We start from the raw sequence: 19173 nt of genomic DNA on the forward strand, positions 1-19173 counted from the left end.
ACAGTCACATTAACAGTGAGCTGTGTCTGTGTCTGAGCATCCAGGATTTGAACAGATAGCCATATGTGATGCCAATGTTGCAGGCTGCAGCTTAACCCGCTATACCACAATGCTGGCCCAAATACCATGTTTTAAATAAAACCTTTTCCTTTTGGGAATTTTCATTCCAGTTGGGAAAATAAAAAAATTTTAATCAGAATTAAACTAATATTTATTTTTTTATTTTTTTGATTTTTTTAAAAAGTTTTTAATGAGTGGAACCAAAACATATCTAAAACCGCAGCTTCTGGAAGAACCACTTGTTCTTACCGGTCTTGTACCTCTCTTCGAACTTGACCTTAGCCTCTCGTCGGGCCTTGCGTTTAAGAGCGGGGTCCCTGAAGACATCCTTGTTGACCACGGTTTTGTACAAGGGAATATCCACAGAGTACCTGGTGGGCATGAGGTGATTGTAGTTATAAACTTTCACAGAAGACTTGATCTTCGACCGCTTGGCGATTTTCTTCTTGCCCATGGCGGCTGTCACTTTCTGGGGGTAGCGGTCAATTCCTGCCACCAGAGCGTGGCTGTAGGGGCGGTCCGAGGTGCCATCGTCAGTGTTCTTCACGATGACGGCTTTGCATCCTGAGTAGCGTCCGGCCAGGACCAGCACCACCTTCCCGGGTTTCATGAACTTGCCCATTTCGAAGGCAACCACTCAGGCCACCACTCAGGCCTACAGCCAGAATTAAACTAATATTGATAGAGGCTTTTTGGAAACTATTTTCTGGAGTAACTTCTTGTGATATTTTAGTATAACATAGTTTCCATTTTTCCAATTTTTGTTTTTATTTTACTGAAATAGTTTTCATGAGTGTCAATACCTATCAGATCGTTAATTTAAAATAATTTCTTTTTTTTAAAAAAAGATTTATTTGAAAGGCAGAGTAAGAGAGAGAGGAAGGGAGAGAGGAAGAGGGAGAGACAGAGCAGAAGATCTTCTGTCTACAGGTTCACTTACCAGATGGCTAAAACAGCCAGAGCTGAGCAAATCCAAGAGCCAGGAGCCCCTGTGTGGGTGCAGGAGCCCAAAAACTTGGACCATCTTCTGCTGCTTTCCCGGTTGCATTAGCAGGAAGCTGAATAGGAGTGGAACAGCCTAGACTCCCACCAGTGCCATATGGAATGCTGTCTTTACCAGCTGTGCCACAGTGCTGGCCCAAAATAATTTCTTTTTAAGGCACGTATGCCTTAAATAAAAATATTAAATTAATAAAATAAAAATTTTGATATGCAAATATAAATGCAGTATGTAGCACACAAAAGACTTAAAAAGTGAGTGTGTTGAGCTAACTAAAGAAATTTAAAAGATGGCAGTATAACCCAGCCTGGAATACCTTTTGAATAGATATAGGAGAGTATCAGTTTTTTTTTTTTGTTTTTAGATTTATTTATTTATTTGAAAGGCAGAAAAAGAGAGAGATAGAGATGTTCCATTTGCTGGTTCACAAATGGCTGCAACAGCTGGTCCTGCGCCAGGCTGAAGCCAGGAGCCAGTGGCTTCATCTGGATCTCCCATTTAGGTGGCAGTGGCGCAAACACTTGAGACATCTCCTGCTTTCCTGGGCCTGTTAGCAGAACACTGGATCAGAAGTGGAGCAACCAGGACTTGATCAGTGTCCATATGGGATGGTGTGTTGCAAGCTGTGGCTTAACCTGTGACGCCACAGAGTCAGCTCTCAAACTTTTTTTTTTTTAAAGAGTTGCACATATTGTGTTCAGAAACAATTATAATAAATTGAAGAGTCTTGTCACCAAAAGACCAAGCTTCACTATTGTAGTGTAGTTATATAGAGCAATAGTTCTCTTGTCTATACTGTGCCTGTCATACCAACTTGGTAATTTCAAGTATTATTTTCAGCTCCTATGCTACTGTGACAAATAGCACATGCTTATACTGGCATATGGTATACAAGAACTCTGATAGGCAGTAGAACCTCCATTTTACATGTGGGGGGAAATGAAGCCCAGAGTAGTAATGTCATTCTCTCAGGCTTACATAGAAAGTAAGTGGTAGAGCTGCCAGGGCTCTTCACAAGCTGACTTCTGCTGAAGCCCATGCTTACCACATTGAAAGCCACTGCAGTGGACTGGCCTGTTGGGTCTCCTTGAGGGCAGATCACTGTACAGATCAGCCATTAATAGGCCTGCCACCCATTGCTTCTGATGCCTAGCTTTCTTTTCCTCCTGGTTTTTGTTAAAGCAGACCAGAGGATGCAAGTCAAGGGAGTGCCTGTATCCCATCTCTAATCTTCAGTGGCCTGAACTACAAGTCTATAGTCACAGGCATGTTCTGTAGAAGTTTTTCTAAGGTAGACAATGCCCATGAGGAAAATTATATTCTCACTTTAAAACTTTCTTTCCCTTTGGTCTGAAAGGGAGGTTTTTTCTACTTACTGTATACTTCGCTGATGGCGAAGTGAATCTAGCTATGAGATTATTATTTAAGTTCTTATTTTGGCTATGCTATTACAGAAAAATGTTAGCCATCTCTTTTATAAGGTCTAAAGATTAAATTGTGCGTCCTACAGATTCCTTCATAATAGAATTAGTTTCCTACCTTGAAGAGAATAGAGAAATGAAAGAATAAGTTGGGCTTAGAATAGAGAAATGAGGGAGCAAGTCCTAGATCGCTTGCTGACAATAGCAATGTTACCTGAATACTTAGCAAACCGTTTCAACCATTAGATTACAACTTAAGAAAACATTTACCAGAAGGTCCAATGCCTTCTATAAATTTTAAGAATCATGTATTTGAAAACACCTCTTAAATATCTAACATGGTGTAGTTTGTTTAGCCAGTAAACTTAAGCACAACCATCTAAAATGTTTTTAGTTTCTTTCTACCAACAAGTTTAAAACATATGATACACAGATTCAGGTCACACGAATTAAAATGTATCTTTGATTGATTTTAGCAGCTTAAATTTATGGACAATCTTATCTATAAGCCATTTAAAATAAAACTCTTGGATCACTGGAAATGGACCTGCCCTGGAGTCGAAGGATGCCCAGGTCAGAGCCACAGATCTTATTGGCTCTAAGCTGAAAAGCCCTTCACTCAGCCCAACTTCCAAAGTGACCACTGCAGCTGAGGGGATGGTCAAGTAGGGTCAGCAACATTGCAGGCAGAACTGTAAATTTCTTGTTAGAGATGCCACCTGCCTTTACCTGGCCAGCTCTCCTCCCAGGCCAGCCAAGTAATGAAAGTCAACAGAGTGCCTTCCCCTAGGAGGTTCACACCTCCCTTAGGATATACCCCATGTGAAGAGATAGATAGGTCTGGGCCTCTGAATTTACAAGGCCTAAAGCCCACCAGATTATTATCAAGCCCCTTCTATCAGGTTCTATTTGCCTCTCAATCAGAAAACTTCATTGTAGCTTAGACAGCACCTTTCTTAGCTCCTCTAATAATGACTCTGTCCTTTGTTCTAGGCCCTGTCTAGTGCACTTGGGCCTCATTCCTTTGTAATCATAACCTCTACTCTACCACCAATGGCTCTACTCCCAACCTGTGTGTACTGATGGTCCTCTTCCCCACTTAATGCTGTATAACTGTTCAAACCTGGTAAATGCCACTCTTAGGATCATTGGTTACTATCCTCACTCTGTCTTTTATGACCTTGTCTAAATATGATCAGAGTCGGCAAACTTGGAAGGCTTCCATAGCCTTGGCAACTCATGACAAGAGCCTAGGGTGGTTACTGGCGCCATAAACTAGAGTGTCAATTTGTTGGGTCAACAACAAGAGCCACTGTGCACTTGCTCCTCATGTGGGATCTCTGTCCTTAATGTGCTGTACATTTTGATTTAATCTATAACTAGTACTCAAACAGTATGTTTCACTTTGTGTTTCTATGTGGGTGCAAACTGTTGAAATCTTTATACTAAATTGATCTTCTGTATATAAAGAGAATTGAAAATGAATCTTGATGTGAATGGAAGGGGAGAGGGAGCGGGAGAGGGGAGGGTTGTGGGTGGGAGGGAAGTTATGGGAGGGGGAAGTCATTGTAATCCATAAGCTGTACACTGGAAATTTATATTCATTAAATAAAAGTTAAAAAATAAAATAAAAAAAAATAAATAAATTTAACTGAAAAAAAAAAAAAAGAAAGTAAGTGGTAGAAATGGGTTAAAATATAAGTAGGTAGTTTGAATCCTGAACCCATGTTCTGAACTATGCAAAAATTAGGACCTATGACACAAATTGAAATATTTAAAATTGAAAAACAGATGATTGAGAGACTGAGGAGAGGTATGGTGGAGGAGGCAGTAGAAAAGATTTTTGTTAACTGTATTTAAATGTGTGAAGTGGAGGTGGGGAATGTTTAGTGCAGTGGTTGTCTTTACTGGGACTCCTGCATCCTGTATCAGAGTGAGAGTGCCTGGTTTGAATCTTGGCTACTCCAACTTCTAATCCAGCTTCCTGCAAATGCACACCCTGGGAGGCAATGGATGATGGCTCAAGTGCTTGGATGCCTGCCCCTCCATGTGGGAGACCCGGATGGAGTTAAAAGTTCCCAGCTTGAGCTTGACCCAGCCCTGCTGTTCCAGGAATTTGGGGAGAGAACCAATGGATGGAAGATCTTTGTGTGTGTGTGTGTGTGTATGTGTATCTTTGCCTTTCAAATAAAATGAACATAAATAAATTTCTTTAAATGTTTGAAGGACTATCATGTTAGAATGGTAGTAAGTTTATCCTGTATAACTCCAAGAAGAGGGGTGTGACCAACTGTTGGATATTATAACATGGTAATTTTTTTCCCATTGGGCTTTTCTTTTCTTCTGATGAAATCAAATACCAAATAAATCTTTAAAAAATATGATATATTTGTTATCAAATGTTTAGCCTTCTTCGTGTTCTTTTTTTTTTTTTAAGATTTATTTATGGAACCACTGCTGTGGCATAGTGGGTAAAGCCACCACCTGCAGTGCCAGAATCCCATATGGGTGCTGATTCAAGTCTTGGCTGCTTCACTTCCTTTTTTTTTTTTTAAAAAAAGATTTGTTTATTATTTATTTGAAAGTCAGAGTTACACAGAAGAGGCAGAAGGTGGGGGGAAGGAGGGGTCTTCCATCCAATGGTTCACTCCCCAATTGGCTGCAATGGCCTGAGCTGCACTGATCCGAAGCAGGAGCCAGGAGCCTCCTCTGGGTCTTCCCACACGGGTGCAGGGGCCCAAGGACTTGGGCCATCTTTTACTGCTTTCCCAGGTCCTAGCAGAGAGCTGGATCAGAAGTGGAGCAGCTGGGTCTCAAACCGGCGCCCATATGGGATGCCAGCACTGCAGATGGTGGCTTTACCCGCTATGTCACAGTGCCAGCCTCTGCTTCACTGCTGATTTAGCCCCTTGCTAATGTGCCTGGGAAAGCACTCGAAAGATGGCCCAAATGCTTGGGCCGTTGCACTCATGTGGGAGACTTGGAAGAAGCACCTCGTTCCTGGCTTCAGCCTGGCTCAGCTCTGGCCATTTTGGCCATTTGGGGAGTGAACTAGCAGATAGAAGATCTCTCTCACTCTCTGCTTCTGCCTCTGCCTCTGTCTCTTTGTAACTCTTTCAAATAAATAAATACTTTCTAAAAATTTATTAATAAATATTTATTTGAAAGAGAGAGAGCGAGCGAGCGAGTGAGCTTCCATTGGCTGGTTCAATCCCCAGATACCACAACAGCCAGGGCAGGGCCGGGATGAAACCAGGAGCTTCACCCAGGTTTTCCACGTGGGTGCAAGGGCCCAAGCATTTGGGCCATCTTCTGCTGCTTTCACAGACCATTAGTAGGGAGCTAGATTGGAAGTGGAGCGGCTGGGACATGAACTGGCACCTATATGGGATGCTGGTGTTCTAGGTGGCGGCTTTACCTGCTAAGCTACAACACCAACCTCCCTGGTAGTGTTTTGATATAAACTGGGTGGCTAATTGTTCTGCCAACAGTTCTAGAGGCTAGAAGGTCTAAATTAAGGTACCTAAATTAAGGTTGATTCCTTTTTGGGTGGTTCTGGGGAAGAGTCTGTTCTCATGTGTGTGTCCTAGCTTTCTGTGGTTGCTGGCAGTCTTTGACATTCCTTTACTTGGAGTTTCATCACTCTAGTTTCTGCTTTCATCTGCACGTGGCTGTTCCCCTATGTGTTTGTCTTGTCTCTGTTTTCTTCTAATGACACTAGTCATTGGTTTAAGGCCCAGTCTAATCCACTATGATCTCATCTTAAGTAATTATACCTGCAAAGACATTATTTGCAATAAGGCTTCATTCTAAAAATTTGTGGGACCATGGATCTTTGGGGTAAATTACTCCTCTCCTTCCCCTCTGCTCTTCCTGACCTCCCCTCCCCTAATTATTAGACCAAAGGCATGCCCCTTGGATAATCTTTTTTTTTTTTTTTTTTTTTTGAGAGGTGGAATTACAGAGACAGAGAAAGGTCTTCCATCTACTGGTTCACTCTCCAAATGCAGGGGCCCAAGCACTTGGACCATCCTCTGCTGCTTTCCCATGGCCATTAGCAGAGAGCTGCATTGGAATAGGAGCAGCCGGGACATGAACCAGCACCCATATAGGAAGCTGGCACTGCAGGCAGAAGCTTAGCGTACTATACCACAGTGCCGACTCTTGGATAATATTTTTAATAAACTATTTTTAGTAATTTTTTATGTAGAAAAAAGGTACAAATATAGTACATTTTTTATACTGTTCACATAATTTCCTCTAGTGATAACATCTTATACAATCATAATTTGCCAAAACTGAGAAATTAGCATTACTGCATTACTAAGTCGACTAATTAACTGAACTACAAACTTTATTTGGATTTTACCAATTCTCTTTTGATTTCTCTTTGTCATCCAGGATCTAGTTCAAGATTGCATTTTAATGTGGCCCTATGTCTCCTTGAGTTTCTTCTAATATCTGAGTTTTTCCTTTCTTTGATGATTTTTATAGTTTTTTTTTGACAGGCAAAGTTAGACAGTGAGAGAGAGAGAGAGAGAGAGAGAGAGAGAGAGAGAGAGAGAGAGAGAAAGGTCTTCCTTCCGTTGGTTCACCCCCCAAATGGCCGCAACGGCTGGCACTGAGCCGATCTGAAGCCAGGAGTCAGGTGCTTCCTCCTGGTCTCCCATGCGGGTGCAGGGCTCAAGCACTTGGGCTATCCTCCACTGCCTTCCCGGGCCACAGCAGAGAGCTGGACTGGAAGAGGAGCAGTCAGGACAGAACCGGTGCCCCAACCGGGACTAGAACCCCGAGTGCCAGTGCTGCAGGCAGAGGATTAGCCTAGTGAGCAGCGGCGCCGGCCGACTTTAATAGTTTTGAAGAGTGCTTATCAGGCATGTTTTAGAATGTCCTTCAATTTGGACTTGTCAGATATTTTCTGTTGATGATACTGGGGTTATAATTTTTGGGGATGGTTACCATGAAGGTGATACTCCCTTTTTATCCTCTGCCTGCGGTGCCGGCATCCCATATGGGCGTCGGGTTCTAGTCCCAGTTATCTGGGGATTGGATTGTCAGATTAACTTTTTAAGAAGTGGCCAGACTGTTTTCTAAAGGGGTTGTACCATTTTGCATTCTTACTAGCAGTGTATGAGAGTTCTAGTTGCTCTGCACTTTCTTTTTTCTCTTTTCTTTTTTGACAGCGCCGCAGGTGGAGGATTAGCCTATTGAGCCGCGGCGCTGGCCTGCTCTGCCTTTTCACCATCACTTGGTTTAGTCAGACTTTTTAACATTTTAGCCATTCTAATAGGTGGTTTTAATTTTTTCCCCCGATGATTTATGATTTTAAACATCTTTTAATATGCTTATTAACCATCTTATGTCATCTTTGGTAAAGTATCTGTTTAGAGCTTTTTCACCCCCTTGCCCCTTTTTTAAAATTGGGTTGTTTGTTTTCATATTATTGGGTTATTAATTTATCCTGGATGTAGTTTTTAAAATTAGGTGTACTTGTTATCCATAACTGAAGCTTAATACTTACATTACTTTGTCACTTAAAATTACTGTGTCTTCATAGAAAAGCTCTTCTTAAATTTTAACTTAGGATACTGAAATTACTTTCCTTATTAAGTCCCAAAGGCAGTTATTGTCATTATGTGGTTGAATCTTAGATTTCATGCCCCTGTCTGCTTTTCTTAGCTTTTCATATGTGTCAATTTTTTCGATAGTCTATAAAATAGGGATTGCCTATTAAATCATCATTAAGCTTAGAATATGGCTATTTCATGTCCTTTGAAACTTGAAAATGTTTAACTAACAAATCAGTTTATTCAACAAATATTCATTTAGAAGTAATAGTATAATTGAGTATTCAATTGTTTTTATAATGATTCATTTTGATTTTATTAACAGGGTCAGGAGAAGGTCTGGGGAAAATAATCCAGAGATTCCCACAGAAGGACTGGGATGATACCCCTTTTCCACAAGGCATTGAATTGGTAAATTGGTTTATATTTTTATACTTTTATAATATTTTTCTCTTTATGTTGTATTTCTGTTTACATTTCCTGTTAAGTAATTTTGTTATTTAGCTGTACTTTGTTACTAAAAATAATACTGTCCCTTCCTAGACCCTCAAGGGCAATACTAATTTTTGAATATATTGTTTATGGGATGTCTGTAATGCTGTTCTTTTTCCATTTTAATTTATCTCTAACATTACGGATGAAATTGGTAATGTTCATGTATTTGGAAGCAGGAAAATTCTAGCCTAGTAACTTCACTGGCAATTTATCACTGAACAAATATTTATTGGATTTTTTCTGAGATTTGCCAGGTTATTATTAGTGGAGGCAAAACAAAAACACAAACAAAATACCAAAGGTTTGTTTAATGATGCCCAGTCATGGTTTGAGTTTGGTCTTGAATTCACCAATCCAAATTCTTTTCTTTTTGGCCACAGGGTCTTTAGTTACTTTATAAAAACATATTCCATCAACCTTCTCTTTTGTCATCATTTAAAGGAATTTAATGATTAAACATAATTTAAATTCAATCTGATGGCAGATCCATGGTGGTGAAAATGAAGGACAGGAAAGATGATCCCTAAAATATTTGGCAATATGATTATAATAAAGTTTGGTTCTCAGCATATTGGATTGCGTATGTATATGTGTGTGTTTATGAAAGTCATTTGGTATAATGTGAGTGAAGGCCCTGGAGCAGACAACTGGATTGACATTCCAGCTGTCTGATATGACTTTTGACAAGTTACTAAACTACTTTGAACAGCAGAGTCCTAATCTATAAAACAGGAGAGGATAATAGCGATATGAATTTCATAAGGTTATTGTGAAAATGAAATGAAAAAAGAATTGTCAAATGTTCAGAAGGATGTCTTCTATAAAATAAGCACTCAGTAAATGGAGGTAGCTGATAGTTTATCAATATTGCTGTTGTTGCTGTGTTTTTACATCTCTCAGTCTCTCTCCCAGAGGAAGAATTGTTCATTCTCTGGTTAGCATATGTTAGAAATATCTATAAGGAATAAAATAATGTTGAAGGCTTTACATTTTCTTACCTTAGCTGATGACAAAGTTCTGCTTCACCCAAGATAAAGATACATTGCTAAGTGGTTAGTTTTGGTTGTTATAATTCAGCCATTTAAAGAAGGCTTTGGGTTCTGTAGGCCCATAGAAAGGGTAAATCTTGAATTTTGGCATTCAGAATGGGGAAGGGATGTGAGGAGCCAAGGAAAAGGGGCTTTTTGGAGAGCTGCTTGCTTCCCTTTCTCTTCTCACAAGCTACACATATCAGTGATGGGTCTTATGGTGTGAGTAGCCAGGCATTTGTACTAAGAAAGCCTTTAAACCTTATTATAATGTCCCTTTTAGTGAAGACGGAGGGAAAAAATTTTGGTGCTAGGTTTAAACTTTTTCACACTGAAGTGTGGAGAGAAAGAAACTACATCAGCTTGGCAATATGAACTGTGATACACCTTTATAAGTTTCAAGAATAACAGACATTATGGGGCAGTGAGAGATATCATGCATTGGCTTAGCTATTTAGCCAGAACCAAGAAGGGATGGCTTTTGTGTTTTGAAAGGCAAGGGAATAGATACTCAAGATGCCTGTGCTGTTTCTTTAGTAGCAAGGGTCCAGGGCATGTGTGTGTGTGTGTGTGTGTCTGTAAAACTACTTAGCAAATGGATAATTCTTCTCTGTATGATAGATACTGCCATGTTCAAGTGCTGTGAGTGTCTCCAATAAAAGATGCAGTCATGTGCTGCTGGATTAGTGAAATACAGATGCTAAAAGGTAGACAGAATTTTTCCCCACTTAATTTTTTCCTAGATGACTGCTTGGCTGATTCTCAGAATAGCAGTTCCAAGATTTTTGGGAATGGATTGATATTTAAAGAATATTTGATCTGGGGCTGATGTTTACTATAGTGGGTTAAGTTATGGCCTGCAGCACCAGTGTTCCATCTGGGCACTGGATCGAATCCTGGATGCTTCGCTTCTGATCCAACTCCCTGCTAATATGCCTGAGCAATGGAGTACTTGGGCTGGTGCCACCCAAGCAGGAGACCTGGATGTGGCTTCTGGCTTCAACCTGGCCCATCCCCGGCTCTTGCGGTCATTTAAGAAGTGTACCGCTGGGTGGAGGATCTCTCTTTTAGTTTTTCCATAATTGATAGTAATTCTGATTTTTTATTTCAATTGTGCTTTATCAATTATAGAATAAATTTGTCTCTCAAAATCCATATTTTAAAGTAGAATAAATTACTATTAATTTTTTATTTTTTGTACTATTCTTAGAGCTTTTAGAAATGTGACTATTCTGTATATAAATGACAAAAAACTTGATTGACAATGAAATCCTTTGTGGTCTTGAGTGACTCCGGTAGTTTCAAGATCAGAGAGAAACAAAATAATTTTTAATCTGGGGTGGTAATTATCCTAGTGGTTAGTATATGGCATCCCATAACTGGAATACCCAGGTTTGATTCTAGTTCTTGACTCCAGCTTCCTGCTAATGCTGACCCCAGGAAGCAGCAGTGATAGGTTGAGTATTTGGATTTCTGTTACCCAGGTAGGAGACTTGAATTGACTTCCTGGCTCTTGGCTTAAAGACTGACGCAACCTCTCTCTGTCTCTCTGCCTCTCAAATAAACAATTTTTAAAAAAAAATTTAAAAATTACTTTTTTCTTTTACTCTAATTGAAGGTTTTTTTTTACTTAATCCCTTAATGTCTTGTTGATTCTGGTGTGATAGTGACTCTTATCCATTAATTTACAGGGGTGCATCTTAACCATTCAAGGTGGTGGAAGATTTTGAGCTTATGACAGTGTTAATGTCTAACAGATGTATGGGATTGATGGACTATGATGAACTTATATAAATTAGATGCCTGGTGGTAGTGTATTAAGAATTTGTAAGGGTTTGGTTAATAATACAATATTGAAATTACTTCTTATTGCCCCTTCTCCTCCCTAGGTAACATGTATTTGCTACATTTAAATTTAAACAAAAGATGACAATGTTCAACCTGAAACTGAACTTTAAGGCTATGGAGAAGGATTTTAGCTGGTTATTCACTGATACGTCAAACCACAAATTTAATATAGATACTTAAGATTTTATTCCCATTTTAACATAAAAATTGTCTTCTTTTTCTTCTATTCAGAAGTGGCAAACTTTAATTTGGATGCGTTTTAAAAATAAAAATATGAAAATAAGCTAAACCAAACATAATGACTGCTTTTTCAACTCTGGGATATTTTTATCTTTTTCTTGTGCTTTTTAGGTATACATGGGAACCACAGACAGTCATATAAATAAAGTTGGAGTTAATTTTAGTGACAGTATTTCAAAGAAGATTAAAGAATTGTTTTCCAGAGACATTCTATGGCTAAGAATCTATTTCTGATTATGGGAATAAATGTTTTGATTGGCTAGGTCTTAGACATCAGCAAAATTGTATTGTTTTGGTACTAACTTCTTTTTAGAATATGCTGTATCAGAAGTGAATAACTCAGAAAACATACCATAATCTTCACTAGGGATTGCTTGCACTGAGGCATTTCTAGGACTGTGTAATTATCTTGGAAGACTATAGCACTGTAATAAATAAATTTGGCTAGAAAAAGGAAGAAACATTCATTTAGAATTTCCAGATGTGAGGTTATTAAGAGATTAATTCAGTTAGTTAAATTATACACAGGTGATTGTAACTGTCTTCAGTATAAATCCAGTCTTCTTTAAGTGTAGATTAACAAGAGAAATAAAAGCTCCTACTCAACATTTTGCAGGTGTAACAGGGGAGAAGTAGCTTCAGTGTGGCATGCTATTTGAGGACCAGGAAGTATAAGGAATTCTTCAAACTGTTTAGGATATGATGAGTACCACAAATAGGATAGCAGTTATCTATCTTACCTAGTTATCAATACTCTTCAGTCAAGGAACTGAATATAAAGAGGATAGAAGGAAATTCTCTGTCCTATTTTTTGAGGAATATTCATGAAAGGAGAATGAGACAGTGAACATTTTGAATAAAAGAATAAGAGCTCCCAAAGATTTTAAGAGGTTGAAGTTATGGAACTTCTACCTAAGAAGATGAAATGTATTAGGTAAAAATGTAAGTTCCTGCATATGGGTATAAAATGCTAGCTGTATAAGTAATTATTTAGAACAAAGATAGGTGGATAATGTGCAAGTCAGAGAGGTTTGAGAAACACATGAAGACAACTTTTAAAAAAATTGTAAAAGATAAAGATAGGATGATACTGGGGCCGGCGATGTGTCGCAGCTGTACTTGATGCTTTGGAGCCATAGAGAACTACCTGAGGAAGATAGAGAACTATGAGTAGGCCTGATCCACAATAAATTCATGTTGTTTGCAAATAGCCTGGCCCGTATTAGCACACAGTAGCACACTTGCTCATCTCTCATGTAACTGTCCTTGCACCTTGTGAGGTATTCTGTCCTTTTTAAGTTCCAGTTGTTTTTTCTACTCTTCCATTTTCATTGATATCATTTACATTTTATCTGTAATCTTAGCTTAAAAGTTTTTTTCTTAACTTTATCTCTTTTAGCTAATCTCTTATTTCTTCACTGAAGATGTTCCAAATAATCCTTCTTTGCTGTTTTTATTTCTCTGTGGGACTAGTGTGTCATGAAAAGAAGGGTCTGGAATTTAAAAACCTCAAACAAAATTAACCTTGGTAATACTTTACTTACAGGGCTGATGTTGGGTGATTATCTGTTAATATTTCAGTACATTGTAATGTTATGATTTCTTGTCATCTCTTATCTCACGTACCTACAACTCAAGTTTACTCTGAAGTATGATTCATGCCTTCTCCATTTTGAAATCATAAAGTTTAAGTTTATTAATTTTTTCTGAATTGGTTAAGGTAATAGGAGCCACTCTAACAGATAAACCTGGAAGTCTTAGTGGCTTAACATTTTGGAAATGTCTTTCTTACTTACATAAAGGCAATTAGTATCAGTTGGGTGGATGGGAACAAAGTTGGCCATTTTAGAGTGTGGTCTTCAGGGCCTTCTTGGACATCAGCATTCAGCTAGTGGAGTAGTAACAGAAGATATGGAGATAGTAAAAGTGGCTCTTAAGGGATATACGTGGAGGCAGTGTATATCACTTCTTTCTGTATTCCATTGAATTCAGTCACATAGTTACCATCAGCTATAATAGAAAGTTAGCAAATAAAGCTGAGATGTTTCCTTAGGAGAGGAGTGAAATAGATTTAATGAACAAATAACTTTACCCTGTCACAGTTCTTACTGAATTCGAAGATCTTTTCCCCCTTTTATTTTTCATTAAAGTTATTATTATTTTTTTTATTTTGACAGGTAGAATTATAGACAGTGAGAGAGACAGAAAGTTCTTCCTTCTGTTGATTTACCCCCCAAACGGCCGCTACGGCCAACGCTGTGCCAATCCGAAGCCAGGAGCCAGGTGCTTCTTCCTGGCCTCCCACGTGGGTCAGGGACCCAACCAAGCACTTGGGCCATCTTCCACTGCCCTCCCGGGCCACAGCAGAGAGCTGGACTGGAAGAGGAGCAACTGGGACTAGAACCAGCACCCATATGGGATGCCGGTGCCGCAGGCAGAGGATTAGCCAAGTGAGCCATGGCGCCAGCCTCTACATTAAAGTTATTAGGGAGGGAAGGAGAGAGAACAAACTAACTCCTCCATTCACTAGTTCACTCCCAAAATGTGTGCTGAAGCTGGGAGCCAGGAATTCAATCCAAGTCTCTCACATGGATGGCTGTAACCCAATTACCTGAGCCATTTTGGCTGCCTCTCAGGGTCTGCATTAGAAAGAATCCAGAATATTTAAAACCCAGGTAGTTAGTGTGAGACAGGAATGTCTTAAACAGGGATCTTAACTGCCAGGCTAGACCCTTGCCCCTTTTCTCTATTATAATTCTCCTTGATCACTTAATTTTTTTTTAAGATTGATTTATTTGAAAGATATAGTTACAGAGAGAGAGAAAGAGAGGTCCTCCATCTGCTGGTTCATACCCCAAACGGCTGCAATGGCTGGAGCCGGGCAGATCTGAAGCCAGGAGCTAGGAGCTTCCTTTGGTCACCCACAGGGGTGCAGGGGCTCAAGGACTTGGGCCATCTTCTACTGCTTTCCCAGGCTACAGCAGAGAGCTGGATCAAAAGTGGATCAGTCGGGACTTGAACTGGTGCCTATATGGGATGCTTTTACCGCAGGCAGTGGCTTTACCTGCTATGCCACAGCACCCGGCCCCAATCACTTGACTTTTTTCACATTACTTATTTATTAATCTTTGTGAAATTAAAAAAAAAATGGCCTTTGTCCCTTATTCCTGGCACAGAGCTTCTAAAAAAAGTTAGAATTCACTGTCTTTTGGATTCTAATGAGATGACTCTTGGGTTGAGAGGCCCTATTCTAAAAGTCTTCAAGATGGAGACTAGTCACCAGAGGATGTAACCATTTGAATAGAGGGTTGGAACTCTCTGGGCTGATTGAGAGAAAAGATGGCCTGGAGACTGCATCTGCTCACCACTGATCAGTGACTTAATCAGTCATGCTTAAGTAGTGAGACTTACCTAGAAACCCATGAAGGACAGGGTTCAGAGACTTTCCAGGTTGGTGAACTCATTGATGTCCTGGGAAGGTGGCATATACAGAAAGGGTGTGCAGGTTCTGTACTACTTCCTTGTTCACCATGCTTTGCCCCCTATACATGTCTTTTCCTTTTGGCCATTTCTGAGTCTGTGTAACTCAAGTATTTTTTTTTTTTTTTTTTTTTTTTGACAGGCAGAGTGGACAGTGAGAGAGAGAGAGAGACAGAGAGAAAGGTCTTCCTTTGCTGTTGGTTCACCCTCCAATGGCCGCAACGGCCAGCACACTGCGGCCGGTGCACCGTGCTGATCCGAAGGCAGGAGCCAGGTGCTTCTCCTGGTCTCCCATGGGGTGCAGGGCCCAAGCACTTGGGTCATCCTCCACTGCACTCCCGGGCCATAGCAGAGAGCTGGCCTGGAAGAGGGGCAACCGGGACAGAATCCGGCACCCTGACTGGGACTAGAACCCGGTGTGCCGGTGCCACAAGGTGGAGGATTAGTCTGTTGAGCCACGGCGCCGGCCTCAAGTATTTTCTTGATTTCTGTGAATTGTTCTAAAAATTACCAAGTCTGAAGTGGAGGATCATGGGAGGTCCAAAATTTGTAGTCAGCTGGGCAGAAGTTTGATGGCCTATGCACTCATTTATAGCTGACATCTAAAGTGGGAGCAATCTTGTGAGGGACTGTGCCCTGGACATGTGGGGTCTGTGCTAACTTTGGGTTGTTAGTACAGTACACCTAGTTGGAGTCAGAATTGGTTGGTACTGGGAAAACCTTACATTTAGTGTCAGAGAAAAAACATTGCTGCTCATCACGGGGCAGCAGGTCCGATAGAGCTCCTCAGGGCCAGCCTGGGGAGCTCAGGGGCCTAGCGGGATGATGAGTGTTGGCGGCAAAGGAACCACACCAGAGCCGGGAAATTGGTCAATGCCCAGGGCGCAGCCGGGTTCTCAACTTTTTTGGGAGGGGAAGAGCTTTTATAGACACAGAAAGAAGGCTGTCCAGGGCACAAGGGAACCGCGCCAACCAGCTGAAAGGTAAGGCACAACCTCAAGGGCCAACCACAGCTGAGGAGTCATACTGTTCATGAATACAGAAGTCTCCTGTCAGGCTAAGTACCTCCCCTGGGGGCCATCTTGGATTGTTGGAAACACTGAGTCACTGGGATGTGGAAGTGCGGCAAACTCGAGCAAAGGCTTAGCAGCCTTGTTTCCTTTTCAATTGGAGCCCCCCCCCCCCCCCCCCCCCGCAAAACATAATCTTTATGCTATTTTCTTAATTTCAGCTCTAGTTACTTCTCACTTTCCTTTATTTCCACTGTAAGATTTAGATCTTTAGTGTTTTGTTTTCTCTGGAAAGTCAGAGTATCACTGTTCTGCCAATCTTTTATACTTGAATCCTAGTTATGCCTTTAATTGTCCTTTTCTGCAATTCCTGTAACTTAACTGTAATGTCTACATTTCTTAGAGTCATCTGTATTTTGGTATCTTTTGCTAACACTTGGTTTCTGATGTGGAGTGAGTTCTGGTAACAGATGCCCTGTTATAACAAAGGTAAATTGCCTACTTAAACTGAAACTAGAATAACTGTTATTCAAACTTGAATGCTTTTGAGAGTGAAAGGTAATGAATTGGAAAAACATGTTTCAGTTGGGAATATCCTTAACAAACTGATTTGTATGGTTACTTGTACATATGCTTATGCATATGCATGTATAAGGCTACTCATGGCAGAAGATTGGAAAGAACCTAACTGTCCATCAGTAAGAGACTGGTTGAATTAGTGGAGCTACAGCCATTCATAAAAACATAATGAAATTGTTAATGAGCTAGAAGAAAGCATAGAAATGGTTAACAAGCACATAAAAAGATAACATCAGTATTCACTAGGGAAATGCAAATAAAAACTCATCCATTAGTATGGCTAATACCAGGAAAACAGAAGATAACAAGTGTTAGCAAGAATATAGAGAAATTAAAATCCTTGTGTACTCTTGGTAGGAATGTAAAATGATGTAGCCATTATGGAAAACACTATGGCAGGTCTTTTTTTTAAAGCTTTTATTTAATGAATGCAAATTTCATAGGTACAACTTTAGGAATATAGTGGTTCTTCCCCCCCATCCCCACCCTCCCACTCCCATTCCCATTCCACCTCCTACTCCCTCTCACATCCCATTCTTCATTAAGATTCATTTTTAATTTTACTTTATATACAGAAGACCATCTCTATACTAAGTAAAGATTTCAATAGTTTGAACCCTCACCCACCACACACAACATAAAAGTACTGTTTGAGAACAAGTTTTGCAGTTAACTCTCATGGTGCAACTCATTAAGGACAGGGGTCCTACATGGGGAGTAAGTGCATAGTGACTTCTGTTGTTAATTGAACAATTAACACTCTAATTTATGACATCAGTGATCACCTGGGGCTCTTGCCATGAGCTGCCAAGGCTGTGGAAGCCTTTTGTGACCAGAAATACCATTAGTATTTGAACAAGGTCATAAGCAAAGTGGAAGTTCTCTCCTCCCTTCAGAGAAAAGTACATCCTTCTTTAATGGCCCCCTCTTCCCACTGGACGCTTATTCATAGAGATCCTTTATATAGGATATTTTTTGCTAATGTCTTGGCTTTCCATGCCTGAAATGCTCTCATGGGCTTTTTAGCCAGATCTGAATGCCTTAATGGCTGATTCTGAGGTTGGAGTGTTACTTAAACCAGTTGTCATTCTATGAGTCTGCTGTGTGGACTCCTTCCCATGTTGGACATTCTCTCCTTTTTAATTCTATTATTATTACCAGGCGCTTGATGCAATTTTATGATCTCTTTAACACTAAATCCTATCTATATGTTCAGTTTAATTTTTAATATGATCACTTTAACAATTAAGATGGCATTTTTACCACCAATTTTAATGATATTTGGAGTCCCATGACAAGTTTTTAAATTGTACTCTTAGAAGAAGTAAGTCTGTAGGACTGTACACAGAACTGTGCAGCTTTACAATTACAGACTTCTTCCTCCTTCTCTTATTCCCCCTCTTATTTTTTACTGGGATCTATTTTCTTTTAAAATTTTTTAAAAAATATTTTATTTATTTTATTTGAGAGTTAGAGTTACAGACAGTGAGAGGGAGAGACAGAGAGAAAGGTCTTCCTTCCATTGGTTCACTCCCCAAATGGCCGCAATGGCCAGAGCTGCGCCAATCCAAATCCAGGAGCCAGGTGCTTCTTCCTGGTCTCCCACATGGGTGCAGGGGCCCAAGGACTTGGGCCATCCTCTTCTGCTTTCCCAGGCCATAGCAGAGAGCTGGAATGAAAGAGGGGCAGCTGAGACTAGAACTGGCACCTATGTGGGATGCCGGCACCACAGGTGGAAGATTAACCTTCTGTGCCATGGCGCCAGCCCCAGTTAACTGGGATCTATTTTCAATTGACTTTATATACATATGATTATCTCTATGTTAAGTAAATATTTCAGCATATGGTATGAAGAAGAGAAAAAAATAAAAATAAACTGTTCTTTGACAGTCAAGACAAGGGCTGTCCAAGTCATTGTTTCTCAAAGTGTCAATTTCACTTTTACAGCTTTCGTTTTAGGTGCACTGTTAATTTTCACAGATCGGGGAGAACACTATGGCAGTTCTTAAAGAAACAATAGAAAATAAATTACCATGTGATCCAACAGTTTTACTTCAGGATGTATACCTTAAAGAACAGAAAGGACTCAAGCACATATTTGTACATGTATGTTCATGGTGGCATTGTCTACAATAACTACAAAGTGGAAGCAGTACATTGTCCATAAGCAGATGAATAGATATGTGAAATGTGGGATGTGTATATATACATACAGTGGAACACTATTCAGCTTTAAAACAAGGACATTCTCACACATGCTGTCACACAACAAGGTAAGTTTGCTGTCTATTGCTCCCCAAAACAACCTGTGTTTCTGATCTTTTAAGATGAGAAAGGCTTAATTATTGACCAGCAAGGTAGCAGGGGAATATGATTTGAAGCTGCTTCTCTGTTAAGAGTCTCAGCAGGAGAAACCTTGTATACAGAAACACTTGTTGAGGCTAG

At 40.0% G+C, this 19173-nt stretch overlaps 2 protein-coding genes across 5 annotated transcripts in view; one reads left to right on the forward strand and one right to left on the reverse strand.

The window, feature by feature from the left end:
• Positions 1 to 19173, forward strand: part of SBF2 (SET binding factor 2) — a 544097-nt gene that overhangs the window by 78430 nt on the left and 446494 nt on the right. For all 4 annotated transcript variants that reach the window (XM_062196513.1, XM_062196514.1, XM_062196516.1 and 1 more), the window contains one exon: positions 8374 to 8459. In XM_062196513.1, the coding sequence (XP_062052497.1) occupies positions 8374 to 8459 (86 nt within the window). The remainder of the gene's footprint in view (positions 1 to 8373; positions 8460 to 19173) is intronic.
• Positions 250 to 698, reverse strand: LOC133764436 (large ribosomal subunit protein eL27-like). The gene has a single exon (XM_062198114.1). It carries the CDS (start codon positions 680 to 682, stop codon positions 272 to 274), a length of 411 nt encoding a protein of 136 aa, XP_062054098.1. The 5' UTR covers positions 683 to 698; the 3' UTR covers positions 250 to 271.

The sequence above is a fragment of the Lepus europaeus genome, chromosome 7, assembly GCF_033115175.1.
Source record: "Lepus europaeus isolate LE1 chromosome 7, mLepTim1.pri, whole genome shotgun sequence".
In the NCBI taxonomy this organism is placed as follows: Eukaryota; Metazoa; Chordata; class Mammalia; order Lagomorpha; family Leporidae; genus Lepus; species Lepus europaeus.